The sequence below is a fragment of the Parasteatoda tepidariorum genome, chromosome 3 (assembly GCF_982258835.1).
Source record: "Parasteatoda tepidariorum strain Cologne lab strain chromosome 3, Ptep-v5.0, whole genome shotgun sequence".
In the NCBI taxonomy this organism is placed as follows: domain Eukaryota; kingdom Metazoa; phylum Arthropoda; class Arachnida; order Araneae; family Theridiidae; genus Parasteatoda; species Parasteatoda tepidariorum.
This window is the reverse complement of record NC_141757.1, coordinates 23,960,229-23,979,261: the sequence shown is the minus strand read 5'-3', so window position 1 is coordinate 23,979,261 and position 19,033 is coordinate 23,960,229. Positions and strand designations below refer to the sequence as shown.

General features: G+C 31.4%; 2 protein-coding genes across 2 annotated transcripts in view; both read right to left on the bottom strand.

The window, feature by feature from the left end:
* Window positions 1-802: 802 nt before the first annotated feature.
* On the bottom strand, window positions 803-2,616 carry LOC107438287 (uncharacterized). Its single transcript, XM_016050523.4, has one exon. It carries the CDS (start codon window positions 2,438-2,440, stop codon window positions 959-961), a length of 1,482 nt encoding a protein of 493 aa, XP_015906009.3. The 5' UTR covers window positions 2,441-2,616; the 3' UTR covers window positions 803-958.
* A 7,193-nt stretch (window positions 2,617-9,809) lies between these two features.
* The window catches only part of Polr1B (RNA polymerase I subunit Rpl135), a 45,757-nt gene continuing 36,533 nt past the window's right edge, over window positions 9,810-19,033 (bottom strand). The window contains exons 21-26 of the mRNA XM_043044071.3: window positions 18,157-18,298; window positions 17,183-17,339; window positions 13,131-13,256; window positions 12,348-12,475; window positions 11,565-11,729; window positions 9,810-10,138 (exon numbers count right to left, since the gene is read on the bottom strand). Coding sequence (XP_042900005.2) covers window positions 9,914-10,138; window positions 11,565-11,729; window positions 12,348-12,475; window positions 13,131-13,256; window positions 17,183-17,339; window positions 18,157-18,298 — 943 coding nt within the window. The 3' untranslated portion in view covers window positions 9,810-9,913. The remainder of the gene's footprint in view (window positions 10,139-11,564; window positions 11,730-12,347; window positions 12,476-13,130; window positions 13,257-17,182; window positions 17,340-18,156; window positions 18,299-19,033) is intronic.

Below are 19,033 nucleotides of genomic sequence, written 5' to 3'. Positions count from 1 at the left end.
TTAACTATTGTGGCTTCACAATTGCAACAAATAACCTTTTCGCTAGACATGATTTTTTTTAAAAAAGAATCTTTTTACGCATGAAATTTTTCACATAAGTGCAAAAAATATAAAATGCTCTGTTCTCATAAAAAAACACAAAGCAAATTACTGCGCCAGCGATAGAGGCCGAAGTTGGCAAATTTCCAAAAATAGCTTAATAAAGGGGAAAAAAATTCTCCCCTTTTTATCCAGTAACTGTTTGTGTTGGAGATTAACAGAGAATTACGAGCGCTTTCTCCTTCCGCGGTACGCTAGAAAAAAAATATTTAAAACAATTCTGTAAGAAAAAAATTTTGCAGAACCATTATTGCTTCTGCAGAAATTTTTTGTTTCTGAAGAAAATGTTTTTTTTTTTTTTTGGATAAACAGCTTCTGTTTCTGCAGAATTTTTTTTGAGAACTTTTGTTTGTGGCAAACCAAAAATTTTTATTTCCCAAATAAAAAAAATCTTTCTGCAAGAACTCAGTCGCTTTCTGCGACAATGTCGCCGTGTTTCTGCCACGAGGGTATGTGAGAATGGTTCATCACAAACACAGCGTGAAAAAGGTGTTTTTCTATTATAAACAATTAGCTTCAAAGATTTATCAGCACAATACATAAAGTTTTTTTCCAGTATGAAACAAAATATAGGTTTATTTTAGGAGTGAAAAATTTATCTGACACACTGTAATATAAATTTTTTCTCCAATTAGAATTTTCAAAGAAGTTTCCACACAAGAATGTTCATTTTTAGTTATCTGCAAAAATAATTTATTACACATTGCATAAATAAAGCTTTATTACAATATAAATGAGATCATTATTTAAAATAACTTTTTTTGAGAATGTTCTGTTGCACAAATTGAATTAATAAGGTTTCTCTATAGCATGAATGAGACAGTGTTTATTTAAACTAACTCTATATTTGAAGGATTTATCACACATAAAGATTCTCTCCAGTATGAATAAGATAGTGTTTATTTAAACTAGATCTGAGCGTGAAAGATTTATCACACATACTGCACGTATAAGGTTTTTCTTGAGTATGTACCCGCAAATGTCCATCTAAATGAGTTTTCTGAGAGAATGCTTTACCACACACATTGCATGAATAATTTTTTTCTCCGCTATGCACAAGATAATGTGTTTTTAAATTACCCTTTAATAAGAATGTTTTACCACACAAATCACAAAAATGACGTTTCTTTCCCGCATGCATGAGATAGTGTGTCTGTAAACTAGCTTTGTGTCTGAAAGATTTATTGCATACATCACACAAATAAGGTCTTTCTCCAGTATGTATAAAATGATGTTCTTTTAAACTAGATTTGTATACAAAAGATTTGTCACAGACAGTGCACTTGTATGATTCTTTTTCAGTAGGACGCAGAGAGCGTCTTTTTAAGACAGTTTTGGTTCTGCGCGAATGATTTATTTCTGTGCCATGATTGCTATGTATACGATAGTGTTGATTTAATTTATATTTCTGTGCGAAAGCTTTACCACATATGTTACATGAATGAGGTTTTTCACCTGTATGAACAAGACTATGATTATTTAAATGATCTTTACTCTTGTAAGATTTATCGCACACACTACATGAATAAGGTCTTTCATCCGTATGAACAAGAGAGTGACGATCTAAACTTCTTCGATGAGTGAAAGATTTATGACAGACACTACACGAGTAAGGTTTTTCTCCAGTATGAATATGGAAATGACTTGTCAAACTAATTTTATGTAAGAATGTTTTGTCACATACATCGCAAGAAAAAGGTTTTTCTCCAGTATGAACAGGAATGTGTCTTTTTAACAAAGCTTTGCGAGAAAAAGATTTGTCACACCAACTACATGAGTATGCTTTCTCTCCAGTATGGACAAGATAGTGTTGATTTAAATAACTTTTACGGGCGAACGTTTTATCACACACACTGCATAAATAATTCTTTTCTCCACTATGAATTACAAAATGTTTATTTAAAGTATATTGATCAAAGAAAGATTTATCACACACATGGCAAGAAAACGGATTGTCTCCAGTATGAATAAGAATATGATTTGTTAAACTAGTTTTATGTAGGAATGTTTTGTCACATACATGGCAAGGAAAAGGTTTTTTTCCAGTATGAACAAGAGTGTGCTTTTTTAACAAACCTTTGCGAGAAAAAGATTTGTCACACAAACTACATTTGTATGGTTTCTCTCCAGTATGAATAAGATAATGCTGTTTTAAAGAACTTTTACTAGCGAATGTTTTATCGCACACACTGCATAAATAATTCGTTTCTCCACTATACATATCAAAGTGCTTATTTAAACTAGATTTATCACTCTCACTGCATGGATAAGGTTTATTAACAGTATGAACAGAAGATTGTTCTTTTAAGTAGAATTTCTGAGGGAATTTTTCATCACACATACTGCAGAAATAAGATTAATCTACTCTCCGAGTCAACTTTAAATAAGCTACATGAACACGGCTATTCAGCAGAATTAACAAAATAAATATGCATTTTATATAACTAATACTTTTGTAGCAAACAGCGAGTAAGCAAATAATCAAAAAAGCATGCTTGTATGTAGAATATTGTGACGATCTCCTTGCGTTAGCTTATAGCTTTGTATTCTTATTTTGAGGCTAGATAGATAGCAAAAAGTTGCTGCCGCAATAAACTATAGAGGGCGTTGCTGTATGAGACGAATACCTGCGATTCATTCAGTTACTCTGGATACGTCTTTAATGTAGCGTGTATCATTATTTCATTATTGTGGCTTATTAAACTTAAAAAAGAAAAATGTTTGATATTCTTTCTTATGTAAACGAAAACAAAATGGGTTTTTTTAGAGAAGGAACATCCAAAGCACATCGGAAAAATATTTGTAAATAAACAGAAAAAAGATATGTATCTTCTTATTTGAGTTAAAACCTAATGCCTGAGAAATAGTTTTACTAAATTTAATGATATAACATGAAAGGCCTATTTAAACTTCACATTCCACAGTTTAAAGAGTCATAATACTTTAAACATTACAATAAGCAAAAAGTATTCATAATTATGTATATATAAAATTATATATCTTAAGCCTTATAATTTTATATAATTTAATTTTGTAAAAAAAAGTTTTTTGACAACAATTTTTATCAAAAAATTATAAACTAAAAAATGTAAAATAACGAATTGTTTGGATAAAAAAAAACGATCTTTATTATAAAAATCATGACACTGACCTGCATTATAAATCCGGAGAATTCCATATTAAATGATCTTTGTTTGAAAATTTAATTTTCAAATAATATGTAGGCACAGACTATCCCTTTATTACTTTTAGATAACATACCACACAGCAAAATCTTATAATTGTAAGATCTCGATATGAATTTTAATATGTAGCTTAAAAACAGATTAGCTGAATTCTAGTTGAAATTATTCTTTCAAAACTAAATAATATATCAAGAAAACGATAAAAATTTATTAATAATCAGCACAAATGATACTATTTCAAGTAATTCAGATAATTCTTTATTGTTGTTTTTCGAATTATATAGATACAGAAATATATACTATTCTATAAATATGAAGAATATTCTATTATAACTATTACAGTTTTGTACGATATGAATTCCCATTTTTTCATTTGAATGTGGAAAGCAATGTTGACTTCACTTTAATTTGTAATGAATTGAAGAACGAAAAAATTTATTTTACCGTAATACAAACATCTGTAACAGTATGCGATCCCGAAATCGGAAGTTATCAGTAGCAAGGTTGTTGATAATAGAAGTTTAAAATTATTGAGGAATTTTTCTTCAAACATTTGGCGTGTTCTGTTCCTGAAAGATTTACAGTCACTCGAGTGACTGTACCAATGTTCTGGAGAGTTTTTTCTAGTTCTTCGACCTTTTCTTAGGGAAATTTTGCTTCTTATTTGCTGCTTAGAAAATGGCGTCTGTCTCTGCCATTGATTCTGATGGAACTAACTGAAAACTTAACAAATTAATGCCTGATAATTGCGATCACTAATTAGTAAAAAATTGGAGTTTGGTCTTCAAACAAGTCACGATATAGCTGAATTCTGAAGAGATATGGTTGTAGTTGTAGTTAATTTACGTCACACTGGAGCTGCACAATGGGCTATTGGCGATGGTCATGGAAACATCCCTGAGGATGATCCGAAAACATGACATCACAATTTTGATCCTCTGCAGAGGGGATACACCCTAGCTTTGGTAGTCCGACGACTTGCACGCGAAGTCGAGCACTCGGTAGAACAATTTAACAAGGACCGATATCACACACCCTCGGTCCCTACGTGGACTGATCCAAGTGGTCACCCACCCTTACACGTACCGCAGCCGGTGATGCTTTGTAGAAATACGGAGATTGGTACAGCTCCTTACGAGTATTATGAAATGCGGGACATTCCAGGAGAAAGTGATTGTTCGCGTCCACAACTCCGCAGTACGGGTAGTAAGGGCTTTGTATGAGTTGTGTGCAGGGGCCCCCATCAGGGGGGAGGTGGGCGCACGATGCGCCCACTTAAAGCTTGGGGGGAATTTAGACGTGAATTGTGAATGCGTCAAAGAGCTTGGGGGGGGGTGGGGGCCACTGGTTGTGTGTATGGTCTTATTGGTAGGAACGGATTTAATTCTAAGCCTGGTAATTAGTACATCAAGGTTTCGGGAACTGATATGGGGCGGTTGACCTGGGATCTCAAAGAGATCGAAGGAAAGGAAGTACACTTTATAACAAAAAAAAAAAAAAAAAAAATCGACGCACCAAGAAGCAATCATCCGATTGCTTTGAAATTTCGTATGCACGAATGTTTTGAACAGATATGCAAATGATTAAAATTTGGTGTCCAATGAATGAATAGTTTGATCTCTGACGCATCGGAACTGCGCATCCAGGAGACGCAATAAGGAGCAGCTCTTCAACGGTTGTTAAAACTTTCATTTAGATTGCGATTCAGATTACTTTTCAACAACTTAAAAAATGCGTCACTGCAGGATTCGCGCTCATTACGAGCAACTTTCAGAGTTTGACAGAGATCGTATCATTGAATTGAAAGAGGCTGGTTGGACAAATCAGAGAATCGCTCGTCATTTGAGTCGAAGCGATGCGGCGATTCGAAGATGCTGGTAAGGATGGGTGGAAAATGGCAGAGTTCAGCTTCAGGATGGTAGCGGTCGACCTAGGGCTACAACAGAGAGTAAGGACAGAGTGATTGTCCGAGCAGCTGTCACAGCGCCTTCTTCATCTCTATCAACCATCAGACGTTCAACCCAAACACCAGTGTCCACCATGACCATTCACAGACGGTTGAGAGAGCGAAATCTACGCTCGCGGCGACCGTTAGGCCACCTGCCACTCACGCCTGCACCAGATTAAAGTGGTGCATGGCTCGAACAGGCTGAAATGATGCCGGCTGGGGACGCATAGTCTTTAGCGGCGAATCCCGCTTCCAACTGTGTCCTGACGATCATCGAAGACGTGTTTGGAGACGCACAGGGCAGAGGGGGGATCCTGCCTTCACTACAGCACGCCACACCGGCCCTCAACAAGGCATTATGGTCTAGGGTGCCATTTCTTTTGACAGCCGGACCCCTTTGGTCGTCATTAGAGGTACACTTACTGCACAGCGGTACGTCGACGACATCCTAAGACTTGTTTTGCTGCCGTTCCTTTTGCAGCTCCCTGGGCTGGTTTTTCAGAAGGACAATGCCAGACCACACACGGCACGTGTTGCTATGAACTGTTTTCAAACTTGTCAAACTCTTTCTTGGTCTGCCAGATCAACAGATCTCTCTCCCATGTCTGGGATATGATGGGAAGGCGATTGCATCTGGCACGGAATGTTGATGACCTCGTTCGACAATTGGATCGAATTTGGCAGGAAATACCGCAAGAGACCATCTGGGAGCTTTATCAGTCTATGCCGCGCCGTGTGGCAGCTCTTGTTTGTATCCAGGCTAGAGGCGGGTCAACACCTTATTGAACCTGTTACTGTAACTCTGCAATAAATCATTCAATTGTTCTGAAATTTTAATCATTTACTATTCTGTACATAGTCTTCCTATCCACCAATTTTCGTTTCAATCGGACAACTCCTTCTTAGTGCGTCTATTTTTTTGTTATAGAGTGTATTTGCAACCCGTCCAAACACTGCTTTCCTTCCTTAAGGAAGGGTTGGCTGAGGTCTAGAGGTGATGAAAGAAAAGAGGCCGTGAACTTTTGGGAGGCGGAAAATGATTAATTTGTAGAATAAAATTCCTAATTTGACCGAATCCTAAATAAGTGTGTTTTTCATTTGCTTTGATAGAAATTTTTTTTGTTCCTAATATTTTCACTATATTCTACTAATATTACAGATGCAACGATTTTATACCTAATTATTCCAGTAAATGAGCCATGATTTGCCAATGAGTAAATCACTAACCTGTCGTGAAGAGCTGGGGTTCGATCCCCAGCCGTAGCTGGAAGCCCATCAGGTCGATGAGCATCAGCTTTTCTAGACAGTAGATACTGTTTGTGCGCAATGCTGAACACATTGTCACAATCAACAAAATTGAGGAGCTTAACCTCCATAAACTCCTTATCCACAATGAGCTGTTTCTTTCCTTTTATTCTAGTCAATAAATAATGAATAATTTAATAAGTAAATAAAAAAAAGATGAAGACATAATTTTTCACTATCCCACGAATTAAATAATTTGGCAATCAGAAAATCTCGTCAAATACCGAATAGAAATGTAGTCTGTGTCACATGAGTACGGAAATTGAAGACCAGGCATATAAGTTTATATGAATATTAACATCGAGCCTACTTGTAGGTATATAACTATGTTATCTTCACAATTATTTAATCTTTAAAATCTGGTTCTTGTTGTTTTTAAAAGACCGATTTTTTTTTAACCTTTTGGGTTTTGCAAAAAATAACCAGATGCATAAAAAATATCAGGGCCATATGGATGGTTGATTGAATTTATACAATAAAAACTTCCTAAAACCGGAAGAAATTTAGAAAAAACTTCCGGTGTATCCCTCCGCTTATGTTATGCTTACGAGGCGATGTGTGAACGGGCTTAAGGAAATTTTGTAAACGTGATTTATGTTTTAACTTTCTCGTAATTTTACCATTCATAAGAGTTTCCTGTAATTTATAAATTCCAGCAGGTCATGAGTCTAAAACAAAGTGAAGAAAATTAATATCACAACATAAATGAAGTGCAACATGTTTTGAGTGTTATCCCTTATTTAGCTATACTTGTGTAAAATATTACTGTCAGTTTTTCTTTGGGTTGCATCTTGTATAGCATAGAATGCTTACGGAGTTTTCCAGATTCATATGTTGCTTGTTTCGTTGAAATTTAAATTGAAAGAGCGTGTTATATTACAAACACTACAGGTTTAATAATACTTGATCGATCCTTTTTTCAAGACTTTCGAGAAAATGCGCAGAAAGTAGTATCCCGGAAGTCTTTCTGCGAATTTCAACCCATGGCGCCATCCGTGCTTAGCTTTACACGGTCGGTTTTGTACTACTACTTCCGACTGATTTTCACGACTAATCTTGAAAAAAAAAAACGCACTATCCAATATTATTATACATGAAGTGTTTAAAATATAGCGCGTTCTTTCAATGAAATAAACAACTAATAAATTTGGAAGATTCTGCAAGCTTGCTATGATACTACCCAATGAATAACAAACAGTGCTATTTTACACAAATATAGCCAAATAAGCGTTTTTATATGGCTAACCTATTTATGCTGTTGTATTAATTTTGTTGCATTTGTTCCAGGCTCACGACCTGTTAGAATTCATAAATTGCAGAAAACTCTTATGTATAGTTAAAGAACGCGTAAATTTGAACACAATTCACAATCATAAAATTTCCTAGCATATTATGCCCCTTCACACATCGCCTTGTATGCGGAAGGATACACTGGAAGCCTTCTAAATTTCTTCAGGTTATAGGAAGCTTGCCATTGTTTGTATTTAGTCAATCATCCATAGCTGCAAAAAAATTCTAATTCCTTTGCTAATCGTGGGTGAGATTTTAAATTGGGACACAGCTCTTTATTATATGCGTGGTTATGAAAATTGTTACAGCTTAAAATGCGTGTTTACGAAAATGGACACAGTTTCTGAGCTGTGTCCGTTTTCGTTCATATTTTATTCATTCAGTTTTACTCAGAATGGATGTTAGAGATATAGATCTGTAAGTGGATACAAGATAAATAGGTTTAAGGATTTATAAGTAAGGGTTAGCACACCCTGGCTTAAATTCGGTTTGGATCTTTGTTTTTACTATTATTGTGTTTTAACAAGTCACTTGAGAAACCGACCTGCCTCTCTTGATGTTGACTGGGCTTCTAAAGTGGTGTGATTTGGCTCAAAATCTCCCAGTGAGATAAATAGGGTAGTTAGGGATCAGCTAAAGAATTGCAATTAGTCAACTAAAAATTGGACCTTAGGAGCATAAAGGTTCACACGTGAGAAAGTGCAGTCAGAAGTGATAATTTAAAGAGCTATAATTTCGTTGTCTGATGGTGGTAGATTAGGTATAATTTTCATTAATAAATTAGGATCAACCGCAATGACTAAATCACGTTTTTTTATCAATATAAATAGTAGGAATGTAAATAAAAAAATTGAGCCACAGATATGATAAAAATAAATAAAAATAAAAAATCACAGCATCGACTTAATGACAAAGCTTTTAATTAGTGAATCCTGAACTGAGTTAGCTGTGTGACATAGTTGGTTTCTCAAACAGCAAACTAATTGAAAAAAAAAATAAGAAAAATAGAATGCACCTAAGTTAAACACTAAACATATTATTTTATGATGATTTTATAATCCAGTTTTGTAGGTACTTTAAATGTTAATATATTTAAAATGTGTGTGTTTTTTTTAAAATCAATATAAATAGTAGGAATGTAAATAAAAAAAATTGAGCCACAGATACGATAAAAAAAAATCAGCATCGACTTAATGACAAAGCTTTTAATTTTTAATTAGTGAATCCTGAACTGAGTTAGCTGTGTGACACAGTTGGTTTCTCACACAGCCAACTAATTGAAAAACTAGCTGGAGGTGAAGTTTTTGAATAATTCATCGAAGTTGAATTAAAGTGAGAAATAAAATGCATTAAAATGTTGCTTTTTTATCAATATAAATAGTAGGAATGTAAATAATAAAACTGAGCTACAGATATAAAAAGAAATTTAAAAAAATCACATCGACTTAATGACAAAGCTTTCATTTTTAATTAGTGAATCCTGAACTGAGTTAGCTAAGTGACACATTTAGTGATAGATTATACCAAATTTCTATCTTAAAAACGCTAAGAATGAAGATTTGTTTTTGACAGAGTAGGTAAAAGCAGATTAAAAAAAATTCTTTTCTAAAACTATTTGTCCACGCACAAACAATTGTACTTGGTTTAAATATATAGAAATACTTTCTCTTAAGAATCTGTAGTTTGCAAAGCAAACAGAATGACTGGTTCCAAAAGAGAAAATATACTGTTGCTGACACAAGAAACTCACACTGTTCTGAGTTTTTCAGGACATATTTAAAGCTTAGTTACAACTTAACATATTTTAGAGATCATTAAAAATTTCCTACATTAAAATTATTATATATTAAAAAAATTATTCATAGCATGCCACGACACTTAAATGCGGCTATTTCAGGGGATGTCCACTTATAGTTCAAAATATTTTTCATCATTTACACAAAAAATATGCATTTTGATGAAGAGTTTCTAGAGGAAAGGTATAAAATCATTAGTCCATTTATTTACAACAAAAATAGTACATCAGATGTACAAAATATGACTCTTTTGACGAACAAAGAAGTTGAATTAATTTAGAAACCACATCCTATAGAAAGTCTCCTATTTTTAGGCGGATTTTAACATTGACTGCAGCAAGTTCTGAAAATAGATAACGATACACATATGGAAGGTCGATCAATGTCACGTGTTTGTTAGTGCCACATATTGTGCAGGTCCATTCACGTGCTGTATATTCTACATTTGTGATCATTCTTTCTTGATGATCATAGATCGGCGATAATGCATTTTCACACTTCATACAAGCATATTGCTGAAAGGAGAAGAAAAAATTATTTTTCCAGACACACTTCAATACATAAATAACAATACATAACATGTAATAAAATGCATGAATATTTTGAAAGAAGAAAAAATTATTTTTCCGGATATGTTTAAAAAAGCAAATAACAATTATCTTTATTTCATAACATGTAATAAAATGTTAGACTGTACATCAGTTTCGCTAGAAAAAGAATATGTTATGTCTTCTCAAATTGGCATATCTTAACAAATAAAAGTGACACTAAATTTATGCAAATTATTGTATAATACATAAACTTTTTACACATACAAATTTTAAGGATATTTTTATACTAAATATAAGAACATAAAATATTGAAAAAATTATGTTCATAAAATTTTAACTTAATATTTTCTGCTTATAAATTGGCATTAACCCCTTAATGATCAGTTAATTTTCTAGAAAATGGTCATAATAGCGCCTATTTTTTTATTAGTGCTATTTGATTAGTGCTGTCATCTAGTTTAAAATAAACTAACTATCTACAATTACCTTAAAAATATCCTGGTACTGCCATCTGGTGTGTAAAATGAGAAACGAAATGTTTTCCGGACAAGAGAAATAAATTGGTTTTATTCTTATTGGCGCGTTACTACTGAACACTTCAGCCCGGAAATATCACGGGAGCGAGAAATAAAGGGCAAAACCTCACCCCGTCATTTTCACGGGAGTGAGAAATGGCCTTGAACATTTTTTTTAAAAACAGGGTTAGTAAAATTTTTAAATCATAACTTTAAAAAAAAAAAAAACACTTAAATAATTTTGCAAATACAAAGAAGGGAAAATACTTTCGGGAATATAAATAAACTTTGTGATTAAAATACCAATACATTTTGAGATAAATAAACTTTGTGATTAAAATACCAATACATTTTGAGATAAAAAAGATAATGAAAGGCATGGAAATTACCAAGTGGGAGGGGGCAAAAACTGTCCCTCACACAAAGTTGTAAAACCACACTTCACTTAACATGACAACAGGTTAACCAACTGATTTCTTTTTTCAGTAAATTTTTGTTTCTAATATTTAAAAAAAATCTGAGGTGTTTTAAAGCAAATTTGAGTTGGCTAATTGTGCATTTTGCTCTCCGACGAATTTTATTACTTGCCACAGCTGTTAAAAAGTAGTATTAATTTCTTGAATAATACAAAGATGGAAACTAATATGGCAAAATAAAATTCTTATTAACATTATTGAAATTTAAACATATATAGGATATTTAAAGTGTTAGGAAAAGAAAATACAGGATACACAGAGAAGATAATAAACAATTAATAAAATAAAGGAGAAAAAAAAAATCACAATTAATAAAAAACAAAAAAATATTTTTCAAAAAAAGGAAGAAAAAAAACTAATAATAAGTAACTAGCAAATAATGATCAATATTTCTTTTACCTGAACAAGGTCAGAACATTCTGCAAATCTGTCATATAGGAGTACTGATGCACCACTTGCAATTAAGGCATCTCTTTCCATTTCACCAAATCTGATACCACCATCCCTCTTTCGACCCTTCACTGGTTGACGAGTCAGAGGATCAACAGGTCCAGTGGAACGAACCTAATAATAAATTTTTTACAAAACTTATTTTTAATAAAAAAAAACAAAGCAAACAGGAATGGAAGTTAAATTAGTTAATAACATGGCAATTTTTAAACTAAAAAACTTGCTCTTCAAAAACTTCATGTTTACAATACAACATATAGATACAATAAATTCTAAAATTAAGAACATAGATTTTTATATTAAGAGCTGGTGTTGAAAAAAGAATGACTAATGTAATGAATTCATTGAGAACATTGGTACATATCAGTGAGTATAAAATTATATCATACAAGAGATCAGGCTCCTTTGCTGACTGCAGCTTCTTAAACTATAACAGCCATATAATTATTTTACTCAAACTTTTTTTTCTGAAGTTTCCAGAATTTAGAATTCTGGATCTTCAATGTTATACAGTATTAATTAATAACAAATGAATAAAATTTATCTACCTCTCATATATACTGTTAGCTATCAGAAAAATACATTTACAAATGAATTTTGAAAGTAATGGTTAAAACGAATTCAGGATGCAGAAAAGGTACAAAAAAAAGCTGAAACAATTTTGGCACTTTTAAGAGCTTGCCTTAACCTCAGTCTTGATTGTCTAAGAGATTAATGATAAGCAATATTTACTTGATATTTGTCTGCAACCATGTGTCTCAACCTTTGATAGTATATTACACCAAAGAATATATCAGCTTCGAGTTCTCGACCATCAACTCCACTGTACATCCTCTCAGTGCCATAATAGTCAAATCCAACTGTTAAATTAAGACAAAACATAATTAAAAATAAATAAAGTGAAGAAAAATATTGAATAAAATGTATGCAAAAACATACACATTTTCAACTTTTGGAAACAACATGACAGCTACCATTTAAACATCTAAATACTAATTAATTTCTATAAACATTTCATAGTTGCTCTGATGGCTTTCTCTTACAAATACTACAATGAAAATAATTACAAAAAATTTTCTGATATTATCCGTTTGATGATCGTTTAACAAATAGAGGAGAAATATAATAGTTATTATTGAAAAAACTTTTCAATACAACAAACTTATTGAGAAAATTTTCAAACGTATTATATATCATTAAGTCTTCGTAACTTAACTTGAAAGTTAGTTTCAATTCTCTGAGATTATGTTCTTCTTCCTTTGTTTATTACATCAAGGGACATTTATGAATGTTCTTGCTGAAGAAAACAAAATAAACCAACTTATCATCCCAAAAGAATCAATTCTGAGTTTCTATCTTTTTCTTAATCATTATCAACTTTCTTAGTTTGCAGTAGGTGAAAGTGGCAGCCTTTCTAATGCATCAAAAAAAAAAGAAAAAAAAAAAAAAAGAAAAAAAAAAAAGAGAGAAATCAATCTAAAATTTCCCAAACAAAATAATGATTAAAATTGTTACCTTTTTGTAAACGTTCTCCAAAATAATGGGCAGCTGTGTCAGTTTCTGAAAACTGAAATGGAGTGGCATCATGAATTGTTCCTTCCATCGCTCCTGCTTTGCCAGCCATGCTTTCTATCATCATACCTAAAATTTCAAAGTTTAGGAACTTAGTTAGTTAGAAACAAAGTTTAGAAACTATATAAATATTAACAGTAAAGAGATTTCAATAACACAATTCCATATAAACAGCATTGACTTTACAATCTTTAATCAAAGCAAACCAAAATTGATTAATTTAAGTTTTAATGCTTAATGTAGAAGTTTAATGATACATGAAATTATCTATGTAACACAAATTCTCTATTTGTCAAATTAATAAAAAACATCATTATCATATCTGGCTAGACAGCCCAGGGTGGGCCAGTGCCTTCCTTTGAATTCGAATCCACTTCTCTCTACTTTTGACACTTGTTCGCCAGTTTTTCTCCTTTAGAGTAAGGAAATCAGTCTCAACTAAATCCAGCCATCTCAGCCTGGGTCTACCTCTTTTCCTGTTCGTTAGGGGTTTGTGTAATAGGATTTTCTTTAAATTTGAGTCATCATTCCCTCTGAAAATGTGAGCTGCCCAGTTCATTCGATTTATTTTAATGAATTTCACAATATCTGGCTCTCTGTAGATTTTATACAGTTCAGTATTATATCGTCTTCTCCAGGAATTATTTATTTTTATCCCACCAAGGATGGCCCTCAAAACTTTTCTCTCAAAAATGGCAATTTTATTTTCACCAGCTAGAGTTAGGTTCCAGGTCTCAGAGCCATAGGTAAGTATTGGCCTAATTAATGTTTTATAGAGTAAAAGTTTTGTATTTTTTGATAAAAGAGATGATTTGAAAAAACGTTTTAAACCATAAAAAGCCTTATTTGAACAAATTAGACGACTCCGAATCTCATTGTCTATGTTATTGTCAGCAGTAACAATTGAACCAAGGTAAGTAAAATTCTGAACAGTCTGAAACCTGTGGGAACCAATCTCCAGATAGGATTCACTAGAATTTAATTTAGCAAGTACAGGCATGTATTTGGTCTTATCGGTATTGATGATTAGTCCCATATCCCTAGCAGCAAGCTCCAAAGAAAGGAAAGCTTCTTTTAATGCAGGAACAGTTCGTGCAATGATGTCTAAATCATCCGCATACGCCAATATTTGAATAGATTTTGAAAATATGTTGCCTCTGATATTGATTTCAGCATCTCTTATAACTTTCTTTAGAGCAACATTAAAAAGAAGACAGGATAAACATTAATGATAATAAAAAACATTTCTTTGAAAAAGTAAAGTAATATCTTTACTGTAAAGTACTACTACTTTACCAAGGTGCGTAGCCCAATTATTCAACAAAAAATAAGCACCTTTTAAGCAATCGAATAATATTTTTAAGCACTTTAAAAAAATATCATAATTAGGCAAGGTTGGAAAGTTTTTGACAATTGACGGTTTTATCTGGTTTCAACAGTCATGTCACAAAAAAAAAGTCTTCTGGCATCGTTTTTGACAATTGTCAAAATTTTTGAATCATTTAAATCGAACGGCGTTTTCATAAGCTACGGTCTGACGATGCGCCGAAATAGATTGGGGTTGAATTAATTTTGAAAAAGTTGAATAGAACAATGTCAACAGTGTCTTTCTGCATAATTCGTTGTGAAAATCAGCATGGTAAAGGAAAAATCTTAATTTAGAAAAGGAAAAATTAAGCGCTTTTCAAAACACTTTTTAAAAACGCTACGCGTACAGTAAAGAAATTTAAATAACACAATTCTCTGCAAACCGTATTGACTTTACAATCTCTAAAGCAAACAAAAATCGATAAATTTAAATTTTAATGCTTAATATTGAAGTTTAATGAAACATGAAATTATCTATGTAACACAAATTCTCTATTTGTCAAAAAGATTAATGATAATAAATAATATTTCTTCGAAAAAGTAAAGTAATCTCTTAACTGTAAAGTACTACTATTTTACAGTAAAGAGATTTAAACAACACAATTCTCTCCAAACCGTATCGACTTACAATCTCTAAAGCAAACCAAAAATTGATAAATTTGAGCTTTAATGCATGGTAAAAAATTTAAGTTTTAATGCATTGAGTTTTATTTCATGGTAAGTTAATTTTATTATTATTTTGAAAATAGTAATGACCTGTTCCAGATAAACATAGCAATGCTTAATAAAGAAGTTTAATGATACATGAAATGATCTATACTAAGAGATTAATGATAATAAATAGTATTAACTTGAAAAAGTAATCTCTTTACTGAAAAGTAATGCTACTTTACGGTTAGATTTAAGTAACACAATTCTCTATAAACCACATTGACTTTACAATGTCTAAAGTAAGCAACAATTCATAAATTTGAGTTTTAATGCTTATAGAAAGTTAAATTTTATTATTATTATTTGAAAATAATAAGGACCTGTTCCTGATAAACATAGCAATTCTTAATATAGAAGTTTAATGATACATGAGATGATCCATACAACACAAATTCTATATTCTATGCTTCAAAATTTGTATTATAAATATTTTCTACTGTAAATCTCATTTTAGCGTTCTTTCATTACATTTTTAAATACATTGAACATAAGTCAGGAAGCAATTACATTCACACGCATTAGACATTCAGTTGAACTCTATATTTGTAGAGATTAATAGTTGGAAAAAAAATCAGCTAAATAGAATACTTGAACAAAAACCAATTAATTTAATGTATTTAAATTTTGATTAAAGACAAGAATTTGGATCTTTAATAGAAAGAGTTGCACAATTCATATTCACACAAGGAAAAAAGAAATCAATACGATTTCTTAAGGAGAAAATTTCTATCGCCATGAATGAACTTTTCATTCTGATTTCAATATTTAATGTACAAAATGTAGTTAACAAATTAATTATAAATATATGTATTTATTAAAATATGTACAGAATATGCACAGAGCTCTCAAAAGATTCCCAAAATATTTAAATATCAGCAAACTATTCATAAAAGCAAGAGGAAATTTTTTTAATTAAGCAGCCACATCATTTTAAATAACTTTCATTTCCTAATCACCAAATTTTTATAAATGTAATAAGATGTCAAATTATTATGGTAACCAGGAACATTTGATGATAAATTTGATAAAATGATAAATGAGAACATATTTATGTTCTAAAGTTTACAACCACTGTGGAAATTTTAAGACACTCCCAATCCCTGCATAAATTTCTAAAAATTAGTAATAAAAACAGCAAGATCTACAGATTTAACATAAGCTTAACACATTCGCTGCCACTAAAAAAGATATTTCCATCCTCAGAGGCTGGATTACAAAACAGTTTTAATGGATTAAATGCTCCTTATATTTTACTAGAAAAACCAGAAAAACGAAGAAATATATTATTTTCCTATTTAGAGAGCCTTTTTTCCCGACGCTCTGGAGTGTCAGTGGCACACAGACTCAACCTGCCTTCGTGAGTGCCACTCAACTCCAGCGCGTCTGATCAATATTCTCAGAAATTACTGGCATATTGCATAAAATAGCAGCTTAAAAGGAATAAATCGGAATACCATTCAAGTATATGCAGTACCATTTATGAGACAATACTGAAAATATTTACAAATAATAAGCACAATATACAGATATTGGCAATCACGCACATAAAAAAATTCAAACCAAACTTTTGAAAACCAACCACAAAAAATGAAAAAATAATGCTTCACTAACGTGCTGAAACAATCTCTCTGTTCAACTCCCAAAGCCACACTAAACACAGAGCATATAACTTATCATAGTCGATCGACGCGCTAGCACGTTTTAGGCATACCAAGAGGTGCCGCTCTGAGGCGCTATTGCGTCGGTGGCAGCGAATGTGTTAAGTGGCGTTTCTTCTTCGTTGAAATTTGGCTAAGAAACAGTTAAACTAAGAACCTATTTTTAAAAAAATATTTAAAACTCTACAATATTCAATTTGTTAACAAATACAAAAACAAACCACATAATTATGATTTTATAAGATAAGTATTCCATACCGATTGTCATACGAGAAGGAAAACCGTGTGGATTAAATATAATATCAGGAATCATCCCTCCTTCCGTGAAAGGCATATTCTCTGGTGGCAGTAACAAGCTGCAGATTCCTTTTTGACCATGTCTGCTGGCAAATTTATCACCAATAATTGGGTTTCGCTGAAAGCACATAACTATTGTAAAAACAGAATCAAAAAATATCTTGCCATAATATTACATATATATATATATATATATATATATATATATATATATATATATATATATATATATATATATATATATATATATATATATATATATAAAATATTGCTTTTTTTGCAGAAATTTTTTTTTCAAAGCTTCTATATAACACTATTAGTTCATTAATCCTTTTAAAACAGAATCAAAAGTATAACACATTGAAGGAAAAAAGTAAGCAATAAAATAAAGAAAGCAAATAATAGGTCAAGATGTATAAGAGTTTGTAATTTTAAAATAAAAATTTTGTTAGTTTTGAATCTGGAAATATAAAATAAGATTTTAATTTATAATTTGGTGGCATACCCCAAATAATAATTCACCAATATATTTGGCTGAAAAAAGATGAGTCAGTAAAAAAAAAAAAAAAAATTGTACAAAAAATATTGAAATTAACATAAAAAATAATACTTCATTAGAGTGTTACACAGCTTATGATAGTTTATTAAACTTCCTCACAAAAGTAAGGAATTTTTTTTTTTTTTAAATAAATGTAAGATAGTGTACATTAAAATAATCATATCTTCAAAATATAATTTTCATTAAATAAACAAACGGTTGGTTCATTTAAAGAAAATTAAATGATTTTTTCAAAAAAAAGAAAAAAAAAAGTAAAACGGAATGCAATATTTAGTAAAAAATAAGGCAAAATATTTAGACCTGTATATAAATTAAAAAGTTCTACAGATTACATAATAAGAATTGCCAAAATTAAGCAGTAACATTAAAAACTCACAGGTATTCTATATTTGATAGCTATTTGTTGGTTAGTATCAGTTCCAGTGTCATTGCCTAAAATTTTCACATCATGAACATAAGCTTCTTCTGTTGATTTATATTTAACGAATGAAAATTCGCCAGTTGTATTGTCTTTGTAGCTAAAAATATACTTAAAAAATTATTTTGGCAACACAACAGAGAATAAATATTTATATTACTAAAGTATAAGAGAAATAGACATGAAAATAACCACATAGCGAGTTTTTTTCTTCTTTTTCTTAAAGTGGCGACTTAAATAAACAATTGGCAATTTTTTTAAAAAAATCGGTCAATGATTAAAGTACATCAATACAGACAGAGACTCTGGATAACAGAATTTTTATTAATAACTTTCCAATGTCTCAAAAAATTTCTCCATCCGAAAATTTTGATTCTTCAAAATCTATCAATTTGTGGTGGAAAGATTAAGGGGGAAGAAGAGTTTTTGTTTAACAATTCACTTATTTGAAAATTGTAATGTATACATTTAATGCATTTTGACTCCTCAAATATTTTTTTTGTTCTTTAAAATCAGGATGTTCAACTAAAATTTTTTCAATTTTTATATTACTCTTATGGCAGAATTAACATTTTGTGGACACAGATTAGTTCTAATGCCAATTTTTTTTTAAAAACATAAAATTTAATTCAAGCAAAAAGTTGCTATTAAATGAAAAGGACATATCGATATTAGTCACAGACTCATTAGGTTTAACGAAAAAGTGGTTATTAAAGGAAAAGGATCTATCGATATTAGTCACAGACTCGATTAGGTTTGACCAGTGGCTACTAAGTCACTAGAGTCTATCGGTCACTGGCTATCAACTGAAAATTTACATTTTCAGGTCTTGTGA

Excerpts from the sequence above, each read along its gene's own strand:
- LOC107438287 (XM_016050523.4), bottom strand. The coding sequence starts at position 2,440 with ATGTGTGATGAAAAATTCCCTCAGAAATTCTACTTAAAAGAACAATCT.